Source organism: Falco punctatus, assembly GCF_963210335.1.
Source record: "Falco punctatus genome assembly, chromosome: 6".
Classification (NCBI taxonomy): domain Eukaryota; kingdom Metazoa; phylum Chordata; class Aves; order Falconiformes; family Falconidae; genus Falco; species Falco punctatus.
In genome coordinates, this window is record NC_137585.1 from 76124509 (window position 1) to 76149537 (window position 25029).

Below are 25029 nucleotides of genomic sequence, written 5' to 3' on the forward strand. Positions count from 1 at the left end.
CTATAACTGTTCAAAGAAAGAACATCCTGCTCTTCACTGCTTCCTGAAGGACCACCAATGGACTGTGCTACATTAAATTTAAAAATGCAGTTATGCTACATATCGCAGCACATTCCAGGAGTGTTGACCATGCATTGAAGGCTGATTTACAAACTTCCATGCATTTTGTACAAACCGTTAGTCCTAATTCTCTTGAACCCAACATCTGAGTTCTTGGATTAATTTTCACAAGGAAGCAGCAGATACACTTTGATTTGAACAGCTTCATCTCTGTTAGTTCCTCTGTTCTCATGCCTACGCCTCCCTCACTTTCATTGTTTCAGCAAACCTCTTTCCCCTTAACCTCTCCACTATCCCGTTCTTCCTACTCTACCAGCTTCCATGCTTTTTGTAGACTTCAGATTTCCCTGTTTGGATTTGCACTACAACCCATCTCTTCAACCTGTTTCCTCAAGTAGCTCCCAAATTACAATCTTCACTAGAGAACTGTCAAACAGAGCTATCTTCACCTTCCTTCTTAAAAAGAAATGGACTCAAGAAAATATCAAACAGCTAATCCCAAAGCAAACCACCAGGGTTCATGAAACCAGCATATATTGGTTTCTGTGTCAGCTATCTCCTCAGAACAGTATGCTCACAAAATCCCAGAGCTCCTGTACATACCTATCAAGCCCTCAAGTGACTTCTGGAACTAAAGTGACCCTCAAAGAATGAAAAATATCTTTTCATTGTGATGTGCCATCACCGAAAGAGCACTATTCTCTGTATTGTGCAGCCATTTGGTTGAAAAGGAAATCTGCAGACTTCCAGTTTGGTTCATGACAATTGTTGAACTCCCTTTGTTTCATTCCCATTATTTGAAAGGCCTTGATGTTTTCAGTGTCATCTAAATGTAACTGGCCTATGCTGTAATTAAACTTTGATCAAATTTTTAATGGGATCTCAGAGGAAAACAGTATTTGACTAACATGTATTATTCTGCATGTATTAATCAAGTGAATTGTTGAACGGCTTGAATTTCACATAATAACTACTCTTCTCCATTGTTAATTAGTAGAGCAGGAAAATGATAGAATCTGCTTTCACTGAAATAATATTTTTGTATCCAGAATATTCTGAATATTTTTATCAACTCTGATTCACTTAGTTTGAGAATACCATTTTTAGCCTTTTCTGAGGTACTTAACTTAAAAATGTAGTATCTCTATATTCAAATATAGTCCCAAACAATATCAAACCATACATTTATGGCATTAAGCACAAGAGTCACTTCGGCCAGCTGTCCCTTACAAATCATCATTAAATGGCACTTTTGTGAGTACTGCTGTTAGTTAGCATTTTCATCAGTATCGTGGAAGCAGATCTGAAATCACCAACTGCGACGTTTTCTGAATGATAAAACATTGGCCAAGTGGGAACAAATCCCGAGTCAGGTTAGACAGATGGAATATGGTAAAGAGAGTATTTGGTCAACAGAGTCCGCCTTAAGAACAAAGCAAAACCAACCAGAACCCACACAGACCTGTAGGGACATGGAAGCTTGCAAGTGCAAGGACCTGCAGGAGGAAGAGACTTCTCCTCGGAGCCTGGGGTGCTCTTGCAGAGCTGCTCTGCAGACTGAAGAGTAAAGACCCATCACATCAGGACAGACACTGGAGCTGAGTAAGGCAGTCCAGCCTGCTCCCTGTATAACCACTGCTGCAACTCAGAAAAGGCAACTGGTGATAGTAGCAGGCAACTCTCTCCAGAGAGGTATTGGAGTACCCACTTTCTGACACGATGCGCACTCTAGAAATGTATGAGGCTTACCGGGGCCTCGTACCAGGCGTGTCACTGAGAGACTACCAAGCCTCATACAGTCCACTGGCCGTTATCTGCTGCTTTTGCCTCACACGGGCACCAGTGATACAGCCAGGAGCAGTCTGAGGAGTGTCAAGGATGACTACAGAGCCCTGGGAGCGGCAGTAAGGGACTCAGGAGCACAGGTAGTTTTTTCTTCAATCCTCCCAGTCAAATGGAAGGGGTTTGAAAGGGCCAGCCAAAGCTGGCAAATCAACAAACGGTTACAGGACTGGTGCTGCAGCCAAGGCTTCAGCTACTTAGACCATGGGACTCACTTTGAGAAACCTGGTTTACTGGGGACTGACAGAGTCCATCTGTCAGAGAAGGGGAAGAGCATCAAAGTGAACAACAGAGCAAAGTGAAGCGGGCTTTAGCCTAAAGCTGCCAGGGGAAGAGAACCTCAATCCATCCCACTCCTACCAGTTTGATGCCAGTGTCAGAAAGGGATGCCCAGAGCCTGGAAAGGGATTGTGAGTCAGCAGGAGAGCACCTGAAGAGCAGTACAAAGGACTTTCAGCTGCTCCAGCCAGCACGTCAGCTTCACCAGGGGCTCAGCTTAAATGCCTCTATGCAAATACACAGCATAGGGAAATAAATGAGAGGAGTTAAGAGATGCGTGCATGCCTCTAGGGCTATGAACCTATTGGTGTCACAGAGACATGGTGGGATGGCTTCTGTGACTGGAGCACTGAAACAGATTTTTCTATAAACAGGCTCCGTAAGAAGGGCAGACGAGGATGGGGTTTCACCCTCATATGTGCCCCCCTCTATCGGGATGGATGAGGAGCTGATGGGTCAGCATTAAAGGGAGGACAGGTAACATTATAACAGGAGTCTGCTACAGGCCACCTGACCAGCAAGACCAAGTGGATGAGGCCCTTTAGAGAAAGATAGGAACAGCCTCAGGTACACAAGCCCTGGTCCTCATGGTGGACTTCAACCACCCTGATACCTGTTGAAGGGACAATACAGCAGGACATAAGCAATCCAGGAGGTTCCTGGAGTGTGCTGACAATAACCTCCTTCTCCAAGCAACAGAGGAGCCAACAAGGAGAGGTGCTATGCTGGCCCTTGTTCTCACCAATGAGGAGGGGCTGGGGGGGGAACATGAAGCTCAAGGGCAGCCTCGGCTGCAGTGACCATGAGATGAGGGAGATCAAGATCCTGAGAACCCCAAGAAGGGCTCACAGCAAGCTTGCTACACCGGACTTCAGGAGAGCAGGCTCTGACCTCTTCAGGGATCTGCTTGGTAGAGTACCACAGGATAAAGCCCTGGAGGGAAGAGGTCCAAGAAAGGAGGAAAACAAGATGATTGGTGACAGCCAACATGGCTTCACTAGGCGCAAATTGTGCCTGACAAATTTGATGGCCTTCTACGACAGGGTTACAGCACTGGTGGATAAAGGAGGAGCAACTAACATTATCTACCTGGACTTGTGCAAAGCATCTGACAGTGTCCTGCATGACATCCTTGTCTCAAAATTAGAGAGACATGGATTTGACAGATGGATCACTTGGTGGATAAGGAACTGGCTGGATAGTCACACTTGAAGAGTTGTGGTCAACAGCTCAATGTCCAAGCGGGAACCACTGACAAGCAGTGTTCCTCAGGTGTCAGTATTGGGATCAGCACTGTTTAACACCTTTGTCAGTGACATGAACACTGGGATCAAGGGCACCCTCAGCAAGTTTGCTGACGACACCAAGCTGACTGGCAGTCAACACACTGAAGGGAAGGGACACCATCCAGAGGGACACTGACAGGCTCCAGAGGTGGGCCCATGCAAACCTCATGAAGTTCAATGAGCCCAAATGCAAAGTCCTGCACCTGGGTTGGGGCAATCCCAAGCACAAATACAGGCTGGGCAGAAAATGGATTGAGAGCAGCCCTGAGAAGAAGGACTTGGGGCGTTGGTTGATGAGAAGCTCAACATGAACTGACAATGTGTGCTTGCAGCCCAGAAAGTCAACCGTGTCCTGAGCTGCATCAAAAGAAGCATGGCCAGCAGGTCGAGGGAGGTGATTCCGCCCCTCTACTCCACCCTCGTGAGAGCCCACCTAGAGTACTGCATTCAGTTCTGGGACCCCCAACGTAAGAAGGACATGGACCTGTTGGGCCAAGTCCAGAGGAGGGCCACAAAAAATCATCAGAGGGCTGGAGCACCTCTCCTATGGAGACAGGCTGAGAGAGTTGGGGTTGTTCAGCCTGGAGAAGAGAAGGCTCTGGGAGACCTTAGAGCAGCCTTCAGTACCTAAAGGGGCCAACAGCAGAGCTGGAGAGGGACTTTTTACAAGGGCCTGTGGTGATAGGACAAGGGGGAATGGCTTTAAACTGAAAGAAGATAAATTTATGTTAGAGATTAGGAAAAAAAATCTTTACTGTGAGGGCAGGAGGCACTGAATTGCCCAGAGCAGCTGTGGCTGCCCCATCCCTGGCAGTGCTCAAGGCTAGGCTGGATGGGGCTGTGAGCAACCTGGTCCAGTGGAAGGTGTCCCTGCCCATGGCAGGGGGGCTGGAACTAGATGATCTTTAAGGCCCCTTCCAACCCAAACCATTCCATGATTCTATGAATTGAGGTGACAAGAGTATCTGTCATGATGCTGGGGTTCACACTTTTGGAAGGAAGCTGAAAATTTGCTTTTCTTCACACTGTAGCAATCTGCCTTATACCTTCTGCTTAGATATAAAAAAGATTCCTTACACTAAAAACTTAGTGTTCAATAGGTTATAATTTATTTCTTGAAATTGAGAAGTTAATTTGATTTCATAGACAAGTATCCTAACATAAAGAAAATATCCCCTAATAAAGGACTCTGATACATCATAAAAGACATAGCAAGAACCAGCTCCTGGAAGCTGAAACAAGGCATATTAAAATTAGAAGTTAGGCACCTTTTTAAACAGAGTACAATTAACAACTGGAAAAAAGTACAAGTGGATTCTTTGCCTCTTGTAGAAAGTGTAAGGTCATACACTTTAGACAATAACAACAATACTTCCAGCTATAAACTAGAAATGACTGAGGAGGAGAAAGCTCAATCCACATCAGTTAATCGCAGTCTGACAATGAGCTACCAATGTGAAAAAAGGCAAACTGCCCTAAAATACATCAGCTCAATTATTTGTAGTAACGATGGGGGGAGTATTAGTACAGTACTGGTAAAGCATTGCTAAGACATCACTTCAATTATTGTGCGTAATTATGAACGCTTGTGTTCAAAAAAGATTAACTTAGGCTGGAGCAGCTGCAGAGAAGGACTACTAGGATGATGAGAAGAATGTAAAATATGTCATAAAAGGAGAGAGAAAAAGCTTGTCTTGTTTAGAGAGAGGCTGACTGCTATCGCTAACTATCACGGGGTTTTAAAGGAGCTGTTTAAGCCAAAGGACAATCATGGTATAAGAACAAAGGGTGGAAACTAGACTTGAATAAATTTACTGTAATTTAGACCTTCTTTTAATCACTAGGCAAATGAAGCATTGAAACAATTTTGCAACAGGAATTTGGGAGATAAACGACTATAACCAGCTTTAAGACAGAGCTTAAATCCACAGACATTCAAGCTGCATCATTGCCATGGCTCCTGCAGCACAGGGATCAGAGCCAGACTGAACCCCTGCCTGGTCCTGGGAACAATTCACCGGCACCGCAACGGGCCAATCGCCCCCGAACTGGGGGGGCTGCTGGAATAAGCATCGAGTTTAAATTGTGATCAAGCCCTGATGTTAATATTTTACTAACTTATCTTTTCTCAAATAAAATTACATCTTCTTAGAAGCAGCATAGTTTCCAGGCTCTCAATATCAGAAATTCACTTTTAGAAACTTGCACTATTCATTCATTATTTTTTTTCAAAGCAAAGCTCGAATTACTCTGAAAATGCCACAGTTAAATGGACTCATACCAAGCAAGGTTCATATACAAACAGGCAGTACTTAGATCAAGCTGCCAAAAATAAGAATTACCTGGATATCAAATGAATATTCACCGTTTCTCTCGTACATCACATGAGCAGAAAGCACTGCCTCAAGCAGAAAAAGACAGGTTAGCATTTAACAGTAGTTCAATTCAATGCTGTCTGACTCAAATAAGTGTTGCTGCAGGTACCTTTCTTGTTGCATATGAAGCCGTATATTACTTTAATAGCAATCTAGCTGCAATATGATCATATATTTCCCTCCCCAAAATCCCAGTTTTTTAAAAAAGGTCATTTCATTATGCTGGCTTCCTGAAACACTACAGATTTATTATTTGTCCTCAGGGCACAAAAAAATACGAAATCTGCTTATGAAGACTCTAAGCTATTTTCCCTTGATTAGAATAATTTTTAAACTACTTATAGCTTCCTACCATGCTATCAGTTTTTACTTTCTTGAGTGCCATGGCTGCTCTAATTGGATTGATAGTTTCTCACTGTTATTCTGAAAACTGTAGAAGTATATTTTAAAAATTCTCAAGGAAAAAACTGCAAATAAAATGGATGAAGATTTAATATTAAAGTGCAAGTTCCTCTGTGTTTAGAATTATTACTAAATTTTCATGAAACAGGGTATTTTATTCATATGGCTTGTGGAACTCATAATACCATACCTATGATTATTTCCCCTGAAAATATCCACTTGACTGTATCCATTTTCATCAGTTCCAGAGTTCATGTTTTTTCACTGGTGCAACTACTTGCCTTCAAGCTGTCTTGATTTATGACAAAGTAGAGGCAATACTATATATTTTCTTTTACTAGTAAAACAAGGAGGAAAATTTTTGTCAATTAAGAAAGACAATAAAAATGAAGACAAAGCAGGATCTTTTGTTCTTTGTGTTAGACTATGATCCACGAAAGTAAGCACTAGTTGAGTGAGGTTTTAACGTGGTTCCATAGAAGGGTGGTTTTTTTAAAATAACTGGCATTGGTTTTTAAAGCTATTTATATTTCATTTCATTCATTTATATGGAAATATCTTGGATAAGCACAGAAGGCTCAAATTAAAGCATACCACAAGATTACAACAGGTAGGACTCAAGAACCTGGACCTTTTCAGAACTGGTCGGCAGATGCCTCTGTTAGAAACTGCAAATGAATTCAGTTCAAAATCACTTTCCGAGTCATTCACTACAGACTGGAATTCAGCCTTTAAATACACATGGGAAACAATCAAATGTGAGTCAATAAAACAACATATGAAAAGCCACTTGTCCTGGCGAGACTCTTCTACACCAGCTTTTGAGAAAGCACTTCAGAGGGTTTGCAATAGCACAAATTCCACAGCCAGTGTAAAACCAGATTCTTTTAACAGTAACCTTTCCTTTTTTTTTTTTACCCTGTGCCAGCAAGGTGGCATGAAATAGAATTTCACTTAAATAAACGTACTTATTAAATAAAAAAAATTGCTTCCTGTAATTTTTAAGTTATGCTTAAAGGAAGCCATAGCTGCACTTCAGCTATTCCCAAGGCTGAAGTATGAAGTGGTTTGTTACCAAAACCAGACAATAACCTGAGTCTCTGAAGGAGAAAAGCCAGGGTGGGACTTGGTTCCAGACAGAGACAATGTAGACGTGCCTGCATGTGAGCAAGAGGTCTTGGCTTCTCACAGATGGTGAGGTCTGATCAGCTCAGGGTGTGGGACACGTGTCCGCCTTAGGACACTAATTTCCTACATGTCATCAGCTGTATCGAGTGCACAGTGATGTCTAACAACACCTGACATGCTTGAGGCATCCAGAAGATACAAGACCTGAGGGGGTTCCATGTTCTCCTCTGGCAGGTGCTGGAGGCTGCGTGATGGCATAGAAACCCTCGACTTTCTGCAGATACCCGAGTATGGATCGTTGAATCTGACCCTAGACTCAGTATAATGGGGCTGTAGTGAATATCCCTATTCTGAGATGCATGAATGTACACCCCGGACCAGATAACATTTTAAAATCTCTTTACAGTGAGATTTTTACTTGGGACCGTAATTAGGCAGTATCCACCTTCCTAAAGATAAGGATGGAAAGGAAGAGATCAGGAATTCATACAAGCCCCAACATTTGCTTTTAAAAAAAGCTTATTTCAGAAGAAAAAGTTTTATTTCCTTCTTAAGTGTAAAAATCTGTATTTCAATGATTGCTTTACACTCAAATCTAAGTTGGAACTATACCAAAACTTCCTGAATAATTAATACTTCATAAATACACAATTTAAACCTCCATATTTTACTTACGTCAATGTTGTAAAGCTCAGTCACAGAAAAGCCAAAGAAAATTAACCAGTTGTAAGCTGACCTTACCTTGTCTTTGTAAATTTATTCTTTGGATAGCAATTAAACTTACCAGACTGAAGTCCTCTGCTATGGGCCAGAGATACTATGCCACTGACTTCTCTGTTTTAAACTTAATATTCACATAACCTACTTGAAGTAGACAGCTTTTTTTCCGTGGACTATTGCACACTTCTAACAAACTTTATATATTTCTTACGATAACAGTTAAGATTTTAAAAGCTAGTTTTCTAAGGAACATTCCAATCAAATTCAAAATGCTTCATATGCTATTAAGTCCAAAACCTATGAAACAAGGTGTTCTACTTTACAAAGTCCCTCAGTCTCCATAAGCTAAACTGTCCCATCCCTACGAGTTCACTGAATCTAGCTTTTTTCATATGAAGTGAATACAACTTATTCCTTGGGCATATTTATGTAACCGCAAACTTACAAAGCTTCGGAACAGTCCAGTTTAATCCTATTGCTTCAGTGGTTAATCAGCTCACCAACACACTGTGCTGTTTGCCCTGAAGAACAGTATGTATCTTGCACATCATCTTCCTACAAGGTGCAGCTACAGTGCCCTTCACATTCACTTTTTCCCCACAAAATTCCCCCTCTCCCAGCCAGTCCAACAACTAACGGCATGACCGATACCATATTGTCATAGTGTACTGTTGTCCTTGCAGCATTTGCATTCCCAATGCTCCATATGTTTTACAGTCTTACATTGTTCCATTAAATAAAGAAGAAAATGTGATCTGTAACTTTTTTTGTTGAGGTCCAGAGCTGAGCTACTCACCTTGGGTCCTTCTAAAATCAGCATAAAGAAATGGGTAGTTTTAGAGACAAGTAATCACACTAGTGCAGATGGCTACTGCAGGGGAAGATGACCCGTGTCTCTCCCCAGAGCAGGAAGGAAGCCCAGGGGCACCAGCTCAGCTGCTAGCCACAACCCCCTGCCATCACGGAATATGACAGACATCTTTTAAAATTCCTCTGGATGAACAGCAGCTAGTGTCAGAAAATTACATCTCCAGAAGTACTTTGCATTTCAGTGTCGGTCCTTGGGAAATGGGGCACCTGAAGACCCATCTGTGTGTGAATGCCTCAACCAGCCAGCCAAGTTGCCCACATCATGCACAGTAAAAATGATGTATCTAATGAAAGAATCCTCAGAAACAGACTGAGGAGATCCATCTAGGAGTAAAACACAGAACCCACCCCTAAATGTTCCTGGTTTAAAAAAAAAAAAAAAAAAAAAAGTAACAAATTCAGTAACTCAATTCCTCAGGATTATTTCTCAGGATAGAAAATGTTTTTGAATTTTACATATCCCAGTCAGCATATTTCAGTGAAGAACAAATAAACGTTTATTTGTTCCATGCTAAGCAAAAAGTCCTTCAGATTATCACATTTGATAAATTCTGAAGAGCAAATCTGAATTCCATATTCATGCTAAATCTTTAGCCAAACTTCAGCTGGAAGCTCACATACACCTCCTTGATAGTCTCAGGGAAAACTGCAGCTAAAAAGCACATTCATTTGGTTTGTTTAGTTGAACTCTTGGCAGATTATGACTGAAGATTTTTTTAAAGAGTTTCTTACATCTCTGCCCTCCTTAAGTAAAGTTTATCACAAAGCTGCCTCTTTAGGTGAATTATGACTACTGGGTGGTCACTAGTCCCCGAGATATTACTTATTACATATTCAGTGATAAATTTAAGTAGGTAGTTAACAAGGAGAAATATCTACCATGACCTTTATTATGGAATCTAAAAATCACAGTTTCATTTACAAGGAAAAAATAATCAGCTCAATACATATATGTGCTGAGCAAGCAGATGGAATATTTCAACAAATTCACATCAAAATTAAAAATTTAAACTTAATCTTCCTAAAAATTAAGACTTGCAGGATAAAACAGCTCTTAAAGATATGTTTTTTAATGTAGACTTCATTAATGCTAATATTCTTCATCCTAACAGCTAATGCTGTCAGCATTTATTGATTCAGCCTTCTAATAATTACATCATTTTTCCGGCATGTCAGAGAACGTCAAGGTGACTGTGATGCCATATGACTGGAGCATGACTCTAGTGTCACAGAATATTTGTGTCAGTTGTTTATCCAGAAGCAGACATATAGCAAATGTCAGAGTGTTAGAGGAGCAAAATACTGACTTTATTAATAATCTGCTATGCAAAATGTTTCATAATTTCCTGTAATAACTGCCAAAATAAGCATTGTCAAGTAATTAATTAAATAGTTGTATTTAAATACAACTAGAACTCCATGAGGGTGCTTTGGCCAATGCCAAATCTTTCCAAAACACCACAAGGTCTTTCAATATCCAGCTACAAAATTTGATGTTATTAAAAAAAAAAAAAAACAACTCTCTCACACAGCTGTAAAGCATCTTTACTTTCCTGCAATGAGGTTGGATATTGTACTCTTGTATCTCGTGGATTTCTCCTGAAGGTTTGTTTTCTTCAAGCATTCAACCAGTTCAAGTTAAGCCTTATGAAAAGCCAATTGCTTTGGTTACAAACTGTGCTAATTTTAGTAATTGCATTATTTTTCCTAAGGGTTAAAATGAGGCAAGAATTACAGTATATTGATTTACTTGATATATGTAAAAAAAAAAAAAATCCTAGTTTAAGGTTTTTAATGTCTTGAAGTTATAGTTTTGAACTAAAAGGCATATCTTCTTTCTTTTTAGAAGCAAAAGTCAGTGTTCATATGACAGTAGGTCACAAAAAATAATTAAACTCAAGCAGTAGATAAACTGATAAAATATGAACGCATATTTTGTTAAAGAAATTAGAAATCATCGTTCTTTCTCCTTCTCTTTCAATAACTCTACAAAATAAGTTCTGCCTGGACTGATATAATCATCCCAGAATAATGGATTTCATTCAGTAATAAAATCCAATGGTGCATTACTGAGGAACAACCCTACCTCAAGGAGTAAGGACTTCATGTGAAGGACTGTACTTTTTCTTCCTGGGGATTTTGTAGCAAGGGCAGCTGGACTTAAATCACTTTAAGGCTGCCTTGGGCTCTCACAAGGTGATGCTCACAGATGAACAAATGCCTTTTAGTAACTTCACAATTTTCACTTCAATCTAACCTCAAATTTTCTAATCTCAGCAACGTACTGTAATCGGTAAAGACCTCTTTTTGCCATGCCACAATCTGTGAGCATGACCCTGCGCCCATGCAAAGGCATAATCCCTTCTCTCCACCTACCAACACTGCTGGCAACAGCTGAGCAGGAACAGTGCGGAAGGTCTCTGCCCTTCCCACTGTGCACCAAGAGAGCAGCAAGTCAGCCCTGCTGCCACCGCACCACACAGCAGCATGGGCTTAGTAGCCTTCTTCTCTAGTTCATGTATTTTAGCATCTGATAAAGATGCAACCACACCAATCATTCCCTACAAACAGCAATTCACTTTCATTGGTATATTCTTGGAAATTGAATTATTCCTTTTAGAAGACCTGGAACAGATTTTTCTTGTAAACCATCTCTGAAAACATGCAAATGATTATCAGTCACAACACTGACAACAGACAAGCAAACAGTGAAATCAGCTGGTAGGACAGGTGATGATCAGGATCTTAACAGAGGGCTCTTGAGCATTTTTCTGTAAGCCTGGTTTTTCACCACATATAATCAACTCCACTTTGAAATATAACAAATTGGCAGATATGGGGGAAGCAGTCTGATCACAACATTTGTTTGTCATAATATGCCAGAAATTAGTTTACAAACTTGTCTTCGAAATTACAATAATAACCGTTGCCCAATATCATTCCACATTTGCAAGAGGCTTCAATGCATCTTAATTGATGAAGTCCAAGAGCCCAGTAATTTCAGCTTGAATATGCGATCACATCCTGATAAACACAAAATGCAGAAACAATAACAGGCCTGGCACAACGGGGAAAGTTGGGGAGAAAGGGTTCCGACTGTCATAGCACAACAGGCTTGGGACAAGTGATGTAGGCAGGCACATTGGTAGCGTGAAGTTTATGCAGCCATGGGAACATTTGCTTAATATATTCTTGAGGAATACATACACAGAATGCAATTTTAAGATGGCTCTAAATTTCTAACGATGGGTTTTTTTCCCACTTTAATCAAGATACCTCTCTATTACTACAAATTACCATGCAACTTCAGCCTGTCAATCCAGCTGAATGTAGCTCTCAAAGCATAATGACAATGTCTTTTAGAGGGGAAAGTATTTTGTTATTGTTGCCACAATCAATGAAGTCTTAATTCATTTTCCCTTGACTTTTATGCACTATTATCTGTATTATAGTAACAGTCATGAACAATTAGAGATCGGGTGTTATTGTGCCAGCACGTCTGTACAGAATAATAAAGAAGAAAGTCCTTGCTTTAGAGATCATGCTTTAACTGGTGAACAAATAAGGCAAACATTATTAAGAAAATAAAATAGTAATAATAGAGATTTGAGTCATCCATTGACATTTCTCTAATTGATGCCAAACAGGAGTGATCTACCCATAAAAACCAGAGAAGATTGATTTTAAGGCAAGATTTCAGCAAGAACAAGCAGCTCAACAAACTTCCAGACATTTCCCCATGCACAGAGGACACTGGAAAATCAGTGGAAGAGGTACATGGCTCACGTCCCGGCTACTCCCTTCAGGGCCTCCTGGGGTAGAAGAGGGGGCAGCTCAAGGCCTCGGACTCCACAGGCAATTTAACTGCTAATCCATGATGCAAGAAAATGGGCAGATCGACTCCATGTATCTGGTTGCAAGTCCTTCTCTTCCAACTGTCTTTTATTTGATTTTTACTGAATTCAGTGCCTTAGAAGAGAATTTGAGTGAATCCAGCAGTTATGCTGGGGTCCTCACCTGTCTCTTGATCACAGCAGAACTGAGGTAGAAGATGTCAAGGGTCTCCACAACAGGTCACCTACTAGCTTATAACCTAGCCCAGAGATCTGTGTGTTACTCTTGAGAATAGGCAAGCTGATTTGATCTCCAAGATTCAGAGGTTTAAGTGTATCTTCACTGGGCTTTAGGTGTGATTTAGGTGTTGGGAAAACTGTGCAGGGTGCTTAATGAACGAGCTGGGTACTGTACTCTGCATGGAGCTGTGCCACAGTGCAAGGATGGGAGGAGCCATGGGGAGGAGGTAGGTTGATACAATGCCTCAGGAAGCCCCAGGCTACCAGGAGGTGCACAGGGCAGCTGGGCTGTACCCTTGACCCATGCTCAGAAACTCTAAAAACTGTTCACTTGCACCAAATTTTCCTACGTGGTCACTACTGAAGTCCACCTCATTTTCCAGGTGCCAGGTTTGACATGCAGGGGCTGATAGGTGGAAGGGCTGAGCATGCTCAACCCACACTGGAATAGGAGCTTTTCAACATACAAACACCTATGCAGTGCTCAGCATCTCTGAAAGTCAGCTCATAACCATCTTCAAGTGGGTAACAAACCTGCAGGATACTTCCGATCTTAATCATAATTTTTAATTTACTGTTGGTAAAATGGAGATAATGCCACAAGTCCCACCGTGTACGGTTTTTTTACAAAAATAAAAAATGTGGAATATGCTGGTTAGCAGCGTTCAAAGTGCACCAGTTGAACATGGTATTTGAAATTACGATGAAAAAAGGAGAGAGGAACAAAACCATATATGTATATGTATGAGGTTGTGTGTACCTGTTTACATAAAAATTATTTTCCATTATTAAAAGGACCTATGATTTGCAAACTTCAAAAGGTGTTACTATTTATTTCCAATAAGTATTAGAATAGATAAAAATAACCAACCTGTCACAATTAATATCCTAATGTATTTTTAATGAAATCTATACCTGATTGGGATCAGGACCTTTTCAGAGGTATGAGGTGGCAAAAAAGCCTGATCTGATCACTTCACAAACTTTTAGATCAGTTTTTCACTATATGTATTTTATTAAAAATTTTAATGTGATTTTTTTTTAAATTGCATTCTAATACAGTGATGCTCTAACTTTTCCCCATACCATTCTGTCCACCCAGCAGAGAAAAACAGATGTATAAAGGACCTGAAAAAAATCACTACTGAATAAATGTACTTGCTAAATTGGACAAAAATTGGCCCCAACACTTCACTTATCACTTTGGTTTTGCCTATGTAAAACTGTCTCTAAAGGCATTTTCTTATTTAAAAACTCCAGGGGCCCCTCTACAAGCACTACCCTACTGCAAAACATTCCTCTAAGTCTCCTATGCAGTTACCACATCTCATCTCATCTGCAAAGCATTAAGTGTTGCCTCTAGCCTTAACACTCACCTGCACCCGCTATTCAAAGCTAACAAATACAAGAACACGTTATAGAAATGTAAAGCTAACAAATGCAAACAGCATTACACGTGCCACACTTCTGCAGAGGTTCATTCTCCTTTTCGACCTTGACCAAACAGGTACACAGACACCACAGACAGCAGGAGCTACAGGTAGATTTGAAAGGCTAAAAGTTTGAGTTATGTTACTGTCATCTTTATAATGCTCCAAAGACATTTGAAATAAATTATGGAACAGACGCCATCACTCACTTTTATGAATGCTAAATTGTGGAGTAACTCAGGGCTTCTCAGCAGATTAGGCAAAATTGGATTTTGACGTCCAAGAGCTGCTGCTGCCATGGCGGGGGGGGTAGGGTAAACCTGACAAGCACAAGGGTACTTGCAGAAATCGGTGAAAGTGTTCGGGGGGATGGGACTGGGTCAAACTAGGCTCAAAGTAGGCCAGTTTAAGTATTTTCTATGTAGGCTCCCTCTCTGGCTGTCTTGTTCCTCCAACCCTGCAGCATTGCTGCCTGCCTTACCCAGTTACATGTGGGGAATTTTCCCCCTCAGTGGTTAAAATACTCGGGGACACAGTTCCTTGCCATGTAAGCATGGGCAATTACTGCCTATGCCACGATAATGAATATATGTTGCATTAATAAAGCTGAAACCCTTTCCATAAGGACATATGTTAGTCAACCACTTATAGAAAAGGCAACTTCTGGCCATAAAGAAATGTAAGTATCACACAAACTTTGAAAGTTTTATCATCATTATGGTTTTGTTACATACCATTTGCAGGGGGGAGTATCTTTAAACTAAACTCAAACGTACACTTTCTTGACCAATGTCAGTTTGGCACCAACTCATTATTTAATTGACTGTTAACAAATTCTCTAAGATATGACTGCTATACAGATATTTTATCTTCCTGTTAATTGGTAATTATGCATTGGCAGGAAAAACAGTGTATCTTTCCAATTATTCCAGAACTCAGTGATTACTTAAACTTTGCTAATTAGCAGCAGAGGGCTGGTACATCTTCTGGGCAAATTGTATTTGATAATCCCTATTAAAATATACATGGCAGTAGTTGACTTGTAACAAAAAAAAAAAAAGTGGCAGTTCAAAGGGTACTAGATACAGCACAAGACAAATGGGGGCCTATTAAAATTTCCCCAACTGTTCTAATGAGAATGCCGAGGGTCATTTCTTCCTAGTTTACCATCTGTTTGGTTTCTGGCAAGTATCTCCAGTGTGAAGGGAGGGTCCTGGAGCCCATTTGGCTTGTCACAAAGTAAACCAGGGATCTACAGCAATTTCAGTAAGTTACAAAACCACACTTCAAGAGCATGTATGTAGCTGAAAACTTTTTTTTAAGAGTTGGCATTTACTGATTATTCCTTACTTTTTAAAGCTGTGAACATGCCCAGAGAGGCAGACTGAGCAGGGTGGATCAATTTTATAGGCTCACCTAACAAGAAAAATCCAACAGTTGGCCTTTTTCCATCTCACAGCGTTAGTGGGGGATGTTTTCCTTTATCTGTCAAAATCTGAAAGCAAAACATTGCCCCAGAACCATCAGTGTTTGAGCATAAACTGATGCCAAACCCAAGTCTTTGAAGGCTCAAAACCACACGCCCCATCCAGGAGCAGCGGGAGCCTCGGATGCCTCCAACACAGGGGCCAGATCAATGCACCGGCAGAGCTTAGGTGCACAATCAAAGCATTTTCTGCGTTACCATCTTGGAGATGACACTGTGGGTGCCCTTCAGCCACCCAGGCAGCCTCTTTACCCTTCTTCTGGAGGTGAAACCAGCAGCATCACCACATGACATCTGCCTGCAGTCATCCTGCCCTAAGACTGCTCATGACCTGTGAGCCAAAGGGGAACACAGGACCAGGAAGCTATTTTTATCCTTTTCTCGAGTTCCTAACTTATACACAGCAGGATCAAAATGATCCTTCATCTATAAACTGGAAAGGGGTTTCCAGTTTGGTTTGCTATGCAAACACGCATGTAACCAAAATACCAAGCAGAGGATTATGTAAAGGCTGCCTTAATCCTGTCAAAAGGCAATAGGATAATTTAAAAAGAAAAGAGTATAAGATCAAATGTAATGCCAAGTAAATTATTTCTGGTGATTGCTCTATCCAGGATTTCCTCAACGAAATTTATTATTCATCATATTTTAAGGAATATTTGTAACTATTCAGGGTTTTTTTTAAATCCCAGAGACTCAATGTATTACTTACAGTAGGTATGATCACCTTCACAGTATAGAAACAAAGATTTGCAAAAGAGGAAAGATGGAAAGATTGCAAGATGACCTTTCATATTCTATTTGTTTACTTCCTAGCAGATGCAGTTCCCCTGTTCAGGCAGTAAAATGTTTCCAGGTAACATTGCTCTCATAACCTCTTACAATATAGCCCACAGAGTTAAACAAAACCTAGAATTCACCAGCAGTTAATGACCTTGCAATAGAAAAGAGACATCTGTTTCAAAAGATAATAAATTACAAGTTTTATAAACACACACAGAAAATAAACCAAAAATCTTCTGTTAGCCAACTGGGCCTGTGGTGACTTTCCAGTGTAATGAAAGCTTTGACTCCACTGTCTCTACCATAATAGAACCCATGGACTTTCAAAAGAACCTTTTCAGTTTAGGCTGAAAGGTTACTGCATAAACAAGTAATTTCATGATAACATTTATATATTCCACATTTATTAAGTGGTAAACATCAGCGTAGTCTAGTAATCATGATTTTGCATAAAACTATGTTGGGGGGGGCTTAACTCTAAAAGCTTACATTTTCCACTAGTTTATAAGAGACTCATTACAACAAACTGAAATTTTAAATAATTCGTCATGTATGCATGACGTGAAAATATACTGGGGAGCTGGAAAGCTTTGGGAAGAACCCAAATACGCAGAGATGCAGTGTGACTGGCAGGTCAAAGGCAAGCTTTGATGTGCGCAGCCCAGTACGTCTGTCTGCTCAACCAGCCTGTCAGCCGGGACCATCCTGCGTAATGAGACAGATTCAGGTCCTCAGCACACAGCACTCCTTATCACTGCTGAGGGATTATGCTGTAATCTTCTCCTTTAATTGTAGAACTGCTACTGCGTTCCTTACTTTGCAGCGCACATGGCTTTGGAGAAGCTGAGCTGTGTTTTCTCACTTATCCCAAGTTACAGACTGGTAACCCTACCACCCACCAAACCCATTTAACCTTAATCTCATTTACTAGCAATCATTCCCAAACCCACCACTGCATGTGCAGCTTTCTAACATGTATTTCAGTACTCTAGTTTCCCACTTTCCTCTTACATATTTGGAATAAATCAAGCAGTTAGAGCCCCTAAATGACTGTATGGGCATCCTGGCTATATGGGAGGTTAGCCCTGGTGGGCTGATAAAACTCAAACCATAGCCAGTAGATGATCTAAGATGTCAAAAAAAGGCCGAACACCAGTAAGGACCGTCACAGTCAAAAGCAGAAGGGAAGAACACTAAGTGATGGAGAGATGCCACAGGAGTCCAAAACGCGTCTCCAGAGAGAGACAGGCTGTGAATGACACTGAGGGGTATCAGTATGGCTTGAGAAAGGGGGGGGGGGGGGGGGTGTATGAAAAATGAAAAATGGGACTGCTCTTCAGCATTCAGCAGGCAATGCTGAAGGATGTGGAAACGAACCCACACTGGGGGGTATGCACCACATTGATGAGGAGAATGGAAATTTTACTGGAGAGATGTAGCTTAGGGTATCTGTTGTATCAAGGGATCTAATGAAGAAAGAAACACTATTCTTAAAAGCTAGATTTAAGGATCATCTCTTTGCTAAAGGATCCTCACAGCTTGGTTAGTGAAGTTTCAACTACAAATTTATGTTTTATCCCAGTTCTGTTTTCAGCTTTACAGTTTTAGTTTTACCTTAACCTGACCCCAGACAATGGTTCAGCTTAGGACAAGTGTAATATTTATGACCACTGTTAAGTTTTATCCCCAAAAGTTCACACATTTCTCCCTAAAAAGGGTTGTTAGAAGGCTTCCAAAATAAAAAAATTTAGCAAGTTTCATGTCAGTGTAATCCCACAGAGGAAACCAGGAACTATTTCTCTGGCTATACAATATATACTGAAAAAGAAAGAAAACATAAGCCTTAGAATTAACTCTGTTAGCACTAATGTTTTTTATCTTTTTTTTCTTGAAGATTCTTCACACTGCTAACTAACTGTGATAACTGAAAATGATTGTGTCTGCATCAAGTCACTTCACAAATTGGGTAATTAAAAGATAATTGTAGCCACAACACAGTAACTTATGGCACAAGAGACAGATATATGTATGTTGGGAAGACTTCATATTGTCAGGGCAGGCTGGAAGATTATAATAATCTAGCGTGACCTCCTGTGTAACACAGACAAGAGCATTTCAATGGTAACATTCAAGTGAGAAAAAATATTCTTCCCTGCTCTGTAAGCAACCATTATCAACCCAATTGCAGAATACTGCTATCTTCAGGTTTTAAAGGGCCAGCTTTGGCCCTCCCATCTAATCTATGATAAACCACCTAAATCTTTGATTTGAGGTCTCTAAATCTGACATAGTCCTCAACATTTAAAAAAAAAATATTTCCAGAAGCTAAATCTAAAATTAACATCATGATCACTTACTAGAAAGGAGGAGCAACTTCTTTGCTAATTAGAAATAAAGACACAACAGATGGATCCAGAGTTTCTGCAGAAAGCACTTACGTTTTCTTTGGAAGATGAAACAATGCCATGCCCACCTATTATTTTATTTAATAAGCTACTAAATATTGTAGAGACCACTCTCTTTTTCTACTATAGACGTTAGATTTTAAAATACTGTTATTCTTTAAAGATACCAAATCATTTTAAAAAGCTATCATTTGCATGCTAAATGCTTTTTGGAAGAGGCCAGCCTTCTCATCTCTTACCGTAGAGAAAGGAAAAGCTTATGTAGTTTTCAGTCCTGGGAGCCATCCACACATCAAGGAGTGAACATTTGTATGAAATTAAGTTTAAAAGCCATTGCCATTTTTCCTTCACTTTTGACTTTTTACTGTGACTGCAAATACACTGTACAAGAGCATCAGACCTTTTGAAACATTCAGACTGGTTTTCTTTCAATATATGGAAGCTTACAAGTTAGCAAAGAAAAACAACAAAATGAGGGGAGGTATTTAAAACGCTGCATAACTAACAACTGTAACAACTAACCCTACAGTTTGCCTGAAGAAAGTTCAAAAGAAAGGTCAGAGATGGCAGCAGTTTTTCTCTGACATTGATGAAGGCACACTCAAGACAGGGCAGCAGACCTCCCCTGGGCAAGATGTATTGATAAGCAAAATGAGGTAGCTCCAACCACATGTGACTTTTTACATCTCTTTGGCTTTTGCATTTTCCTAGCCTGTAGGACTGGATCTTCTTTTGGTCTGCAGAACGCATGTGTCACCAATTTAGTCACTGGTTATCTTACCAGTGACTGAATGGTCAAAGTAATACATCAAGAGTAAGAAAATGACCTTTGGCAAGTTAAAAAAAAAGGCCACGTCTTTTTTCCTGTCACAAATCATATGTTACTTTTAACATCTGTCTTAGTGAGACACCCACTGTAAGAGCCCTGTTCTACAGATGAAGATACAAATTCAGGAAAAAATACAGACGTACTTTGTAAATGCACAAAGCTATTAAGGTTCTTAAAATTTTACTTGATTTTCATTCTTAAATATTTAGATGTGATTAAACATGACCTGTATACTGTGCCCAGTGAGTCTGTCATACAGGGACATGATCTCCCCAATGACATAACACAAAGACCTATTTTATGGCAAGATAACAGCTTACCAATAACTTGACCATCCCATAAATTTCACATTGATTAGTGCTTTCCATTTTGCTTACTCCATCAGATCCTGCTCAGGTTGTAAAGAGTGTGGTGGGAAAGGAGAAACAGTAGTACTACTTCCAGAAAAGTGGATCTTTCAGTGCATTTTGTGTAAAACATGAAATACCTGTGGCAGCTGTGCTGTTCCCTTTGAAAGGCTGAAGGAAAGGTTTGAGGTCGATCAGTGGTATTATTTGCAGAGGCAAAGACCTGCTCAAATTATTTCTCAATACAGTTTTAAATAATGTGCTATTTACTTTGCATTCTTTCATTTACAAGCCAATGCTATGTCTACTGTATGACACTCACATGCCCAGGCTGTTTGTGTTTTACATGCATTACAGATAATTACCATGAAAGATTATCAGAAGATCGTACTGAAGTTTAACCCTAACAGACAAATGAACATTTAAACACGCTACTGCAAGTGCAGTGCAGTTGGTGTCCCCTACAACTGGCAACTATTTTTGTACCTACACCCCAGATTGCTTGTTAGGGGTCACCGAGTTCCTCCAACTGGAGGAACACAATTGTTACAATTATTTGTAAGGATATAAAAAATGTTACCAAATAATAAACTGCAGAAAGCACAGCTGTAAATCACTTGCACAAATTTAGAAGTGCTTTTGAAAAAAAAAAATCTCTTGTCCTTAACATAGCTGGCCTGACTGCTACTGCTGAATGCTACAGCAGAACTTGAAGTATATAATAATTGTGCAAAACCTGTCCTACCCCTTTTACTACAGTTCTGTTTCTCGTACATGGAAAATAATTGGTTATATAAAATACCTTGACCAAGATTCTGATTTTAAGGAAGATGCTATTGTTAAGTGAATGGAAAAAGTAGGTTGACATAAGCTCAAAGGAATCAGTTTTTCAGCCCAAGAATAGTTAGATGCTTTGGGCTAAATGCTTTAGTTTATACAAAATGTCGCACCATTTAGAAATGCCTATTTTAACCAGTTTAGTTGCTGAGCCTTTTCTCTCAAAATTCGGACAGTTCAGTACACCAGTACCAAGGTTAACCAAAGACGATGAAAATGGAGGCAGAAATAAAACTGCCTAAAACCCACCACTGCCTTATCTCATTAACTCCCATTGGCTTCCATGTATTGTAGATTACTCAGTCTAAAATAACCTGTTTCAGTAATTGTGTCGTTATTGATGTCCTCTGTACAACTAAGTGTTCATCACCCTGGGTTGCAGAATGTAAATTACACTGGACTTACCAAATCCAAAAGCACTGGAACCACCAACACTCTGGGAAGCCTGAACGCTGGTAGAGGTGTAAAGCCCAGTTACCAGTAAGCCATCAAAGAAGGTACTTGTTGAAATAGTCACTGAAATGAGAGAAATAAAATATGTGTCATTATCTATAAGCAGTACTTAAGAACCTATGCAAATTCTGTGAGCAGACTCTTGCCCTTGAATGAAATCCCATCATTCAGTACAGCAAATTCCACTGAACACCCCCAATACTTATGACGCTACAGTGACTGTAAATTGGCTTTCCCACGTAATTTGCCCAAACAACTTGTTCAGTGTTCAGGTTGTGTCTGCTGACTTTCAGTATGCTCCTGTACTTCCTCAGGGTTTACCTGAAGAAAATGTATTGTTTTGGAAGTAAATGACTGGCATTTATTGGTGTTTGACTCAGCTTTATTCCTAAATGAATCAGAAGTCTTGTACCAATAATCATCTGCAGCAGGAACCAGACACAAACTGAGCATTACAACAGAATCCGAAATGAACATCAAAAGGATGGCCATGGCCATCACTGCTTGGGTAGTTGCCTTTGCTGTACTAACACTAAATGCACAATGAGTTAGTAAAACATAGCATTGGAATATGTGGCTTGTAAGTAATTGTCATGACGTTAGAATATAGTAAAAGCAATGAAATAACCAGTATTATGGTATTGTTCTTTCTGGACCTAAATAGAGTGCTATATTATGGTCACCATGCATATTACAGTATTATACACTTAAGTTATATGAGCATCTGAATCACTACAGATTATGCGTATTTCAATAATTCCTGAATGTATTCTTAAGAGATTCTTAGATATTAGCAGTAATCATCCAAATAACATCTAAAGTATGGCTGAAATCTATAGATTCTTTGTTAGAATTGACAAATCTTCCAATATTTATTTACTTGCACGCACTCATTCTCACATTTTTACTTTGGTATCTTTTGGATCATATCACTGTATTCTTAATATCAGCTTCAATCGTTCTGTCTTGGAAAGACTTAAATTAACTAACAGGTTTAGGTTTTTCTATTATATAAATGCACTATCTTCTATGGCCAGAAAAATCTCTCTAATCCTACAGCAGCACACAACTTTCTTTGCTTCATAATAATCTCCTGTCCATTTTTTTAAATTTAATATTCTAACATTAGGTTGCACACCTCTGAACTGAAAATCAGAACTAGGAAACTATGAAAAAATTATGAGCTTATCAATGAAGTAAATTTGATTCTCTTTCTCTCCTCACCTTTGCCTGTATAATATCACCCTTTTCTACATCGAATGCCTAATATCCTTTTCTACACTAACACCGTGTTTTTCTACAATCTTTACTGATATTTATTTAAATGTGGATAAACTGTATTGCAAATCTATGGCCTACCATATAAGATTCCCTTTAGACTCCATTATGAAGGGCAAAGAACCTGCAAGGAGATCCACACACCAAAAAAAATATCTCCCTGTTGAAGAAGAGTCTCATGACCTGTAGCCTCGTATACTGAAGATGGATCAAGGCCTTAGTTATCACGCTGGTTCTGCTTTCATACTTTAATCCTTTCCCCCCTGCTTAATGCATTGAGTTCGGTGCTTGACAGGGATTGCTGATAAACTCTGATCTCTCGCTACATCACATTCCACCTCCACACATTGCTCCGTCTTGCTGGGAACATCATGAGCCAGCGACTGGCCGGGGAAATGAAGTAAGGTACTGTGAGGGGATTGCTAGTACACTCACTGGCGATAGACATTCAGCAGTGAAACAGCTGGGTTTTTTAAATCCCAAACAATTTAGTGATTCCTCTGGGCTACCCATTGGCTTAAACTTACTGTTAAATATCTAAAGAATATACAAATGTTGACAGTGGCTTAATTTGTTCTGGACAGAGGAGCAATATTTACCATGTTTAATTTATTCTTCAACTCTTCATATTTAATTATCTTTCTTTCTTTGATTATTCAGCAGTATGCTGAATAATTCCTGAATCCAACTTTTATGCTCTTAATTTCAGTGTTTTGCAATAGACGTTTCCCTGAATGCAGGTGCAGGTTCAGAGCCATATGCTCAATTTTCAAGAGGCCACCTCTGATATATATGTTAAAAGAACAGCCAAGGAGACCAGAATTTAAAAAAAATAAAAAGCAGTATTATAGAGAGAAAAAGAAAATCAAACAAGGAAACAATTAATTTTTCCCGTGTTTCATGATGAAGTGGTGAATAATGCAGAACCTTTTCTTCCTTTTGTGCCTTTAAACCGACAAAGAGGCAAAACATATGTTGAAAAAATACACCTATGTGTTATTTTTGAAGACTTGGCAAAACAGCCAGTGAAAAGCATTGATAGAAGGGCACTGGGCCAGTACTTTGCTGCCATTTTGTTTCCCTGTGGGGAAGCATCTTATTCTTTACCGAATAGGATATAATGCAAAATCCTACTGTGAACAGGTGACCAGTTTCTCTGTGGGAAAGAAGTGATATTTTACAATGCCTGTATTTGATTTTGGACATATTTGTGCAATTGTCAACCCTCATTTTACATGAGCATGTAATAGGTCAATTTTTATTGTTGAAAAATTTCCAACACAGTATGGCTCCCTCATTAAGCCTCTGGGAAACTGCAGAACACCTCTAGCACATTTTTAAAAAACAGAGCACTAGGCTTTTATTATACACGTGTCATACATTTCAGAATAATTTCATAGTTCTTCAAGAGGAAAAAAATTAATCATGACATTCTCAGTGATTATTTTTTCCTCTACCCAGTGGTGAAATACATCAAATTCCCATAAAATGAAAGAAAACACACACCATGCCAAGTGTTAATGACCAAGAACAGGAAAGCTGTGCTAATGTACAGCCCAGTAACAGGGCTGTGATTTTACGTAGGGACTAGGGCTTGTTACTGAGGGTTCTCAGCTTCTTCCAAGAGCAACAAGATTTCTGCGAGGTCCCCTCCACCAGGTTTTGTTTCTGCCTTTACACTGGTTCATGCCATATGTAGTCAATGCCAAGTATCTGATGCTTCAGGAGCAAGGACCAGCACCAAGACCCATCTGGACCTTGGAAAACACCTGGAGGGGCACAGAGCCATGGAGCACCCAGGGCTGGGCAGGCAAGGAGGGCTCTGGCACAGCCCCACTGCCTGCCCCACAGCACCCAGTGGGCAACAGAGCAGTGGGTCTCATCGACAAGTCCAATCAAGCTCTGCTCCATCCTCCCCAACTCCCTTTCTTAGGAGGAAAATTTGGGTGAGTGAAGAAGCGAGGAGCCCTTCCTATCACTGGGGACTGCTCAGCCAGGCATGGAGGGTGCCAGACCTCGCCACCCCCCAGAGCAGCACCCCATGCCAGCCCTCCTGGCTGCTGCACCAGGGCAAGCAGGGAGCCCCTCACCCCAGGGGCAAGAAAGGAGCTTGTAAGAGAGCCCATGGGAGCAGGCAGCCCGGGGC

At 40.2% G+C, this 25029-nt stretch overlaps 1 protein-coding gene across 2 annotated transcripts in view; it reads right to left on the reverse strand.

Moving 5' to 3' along the window:
* The window catches only part of RELN (reelin), a 321986-nt gene that overhangs the window by 226778 nt on the left and 70179 nt on the right, over positions 1-25029 (reverse strand). For both annotated transcript variants that reach the window (XM_080391905.1, XM_080391904.1), the window contains one exon: positions 21558-21668. In XM_080391905.1, coding sequence (XP_080248031.1) covers positions 21558-21668 — 111 coding nt within the window. The remainder of the gene's footprint in view (positions 1-21557; positions 21669-25029) is intronic.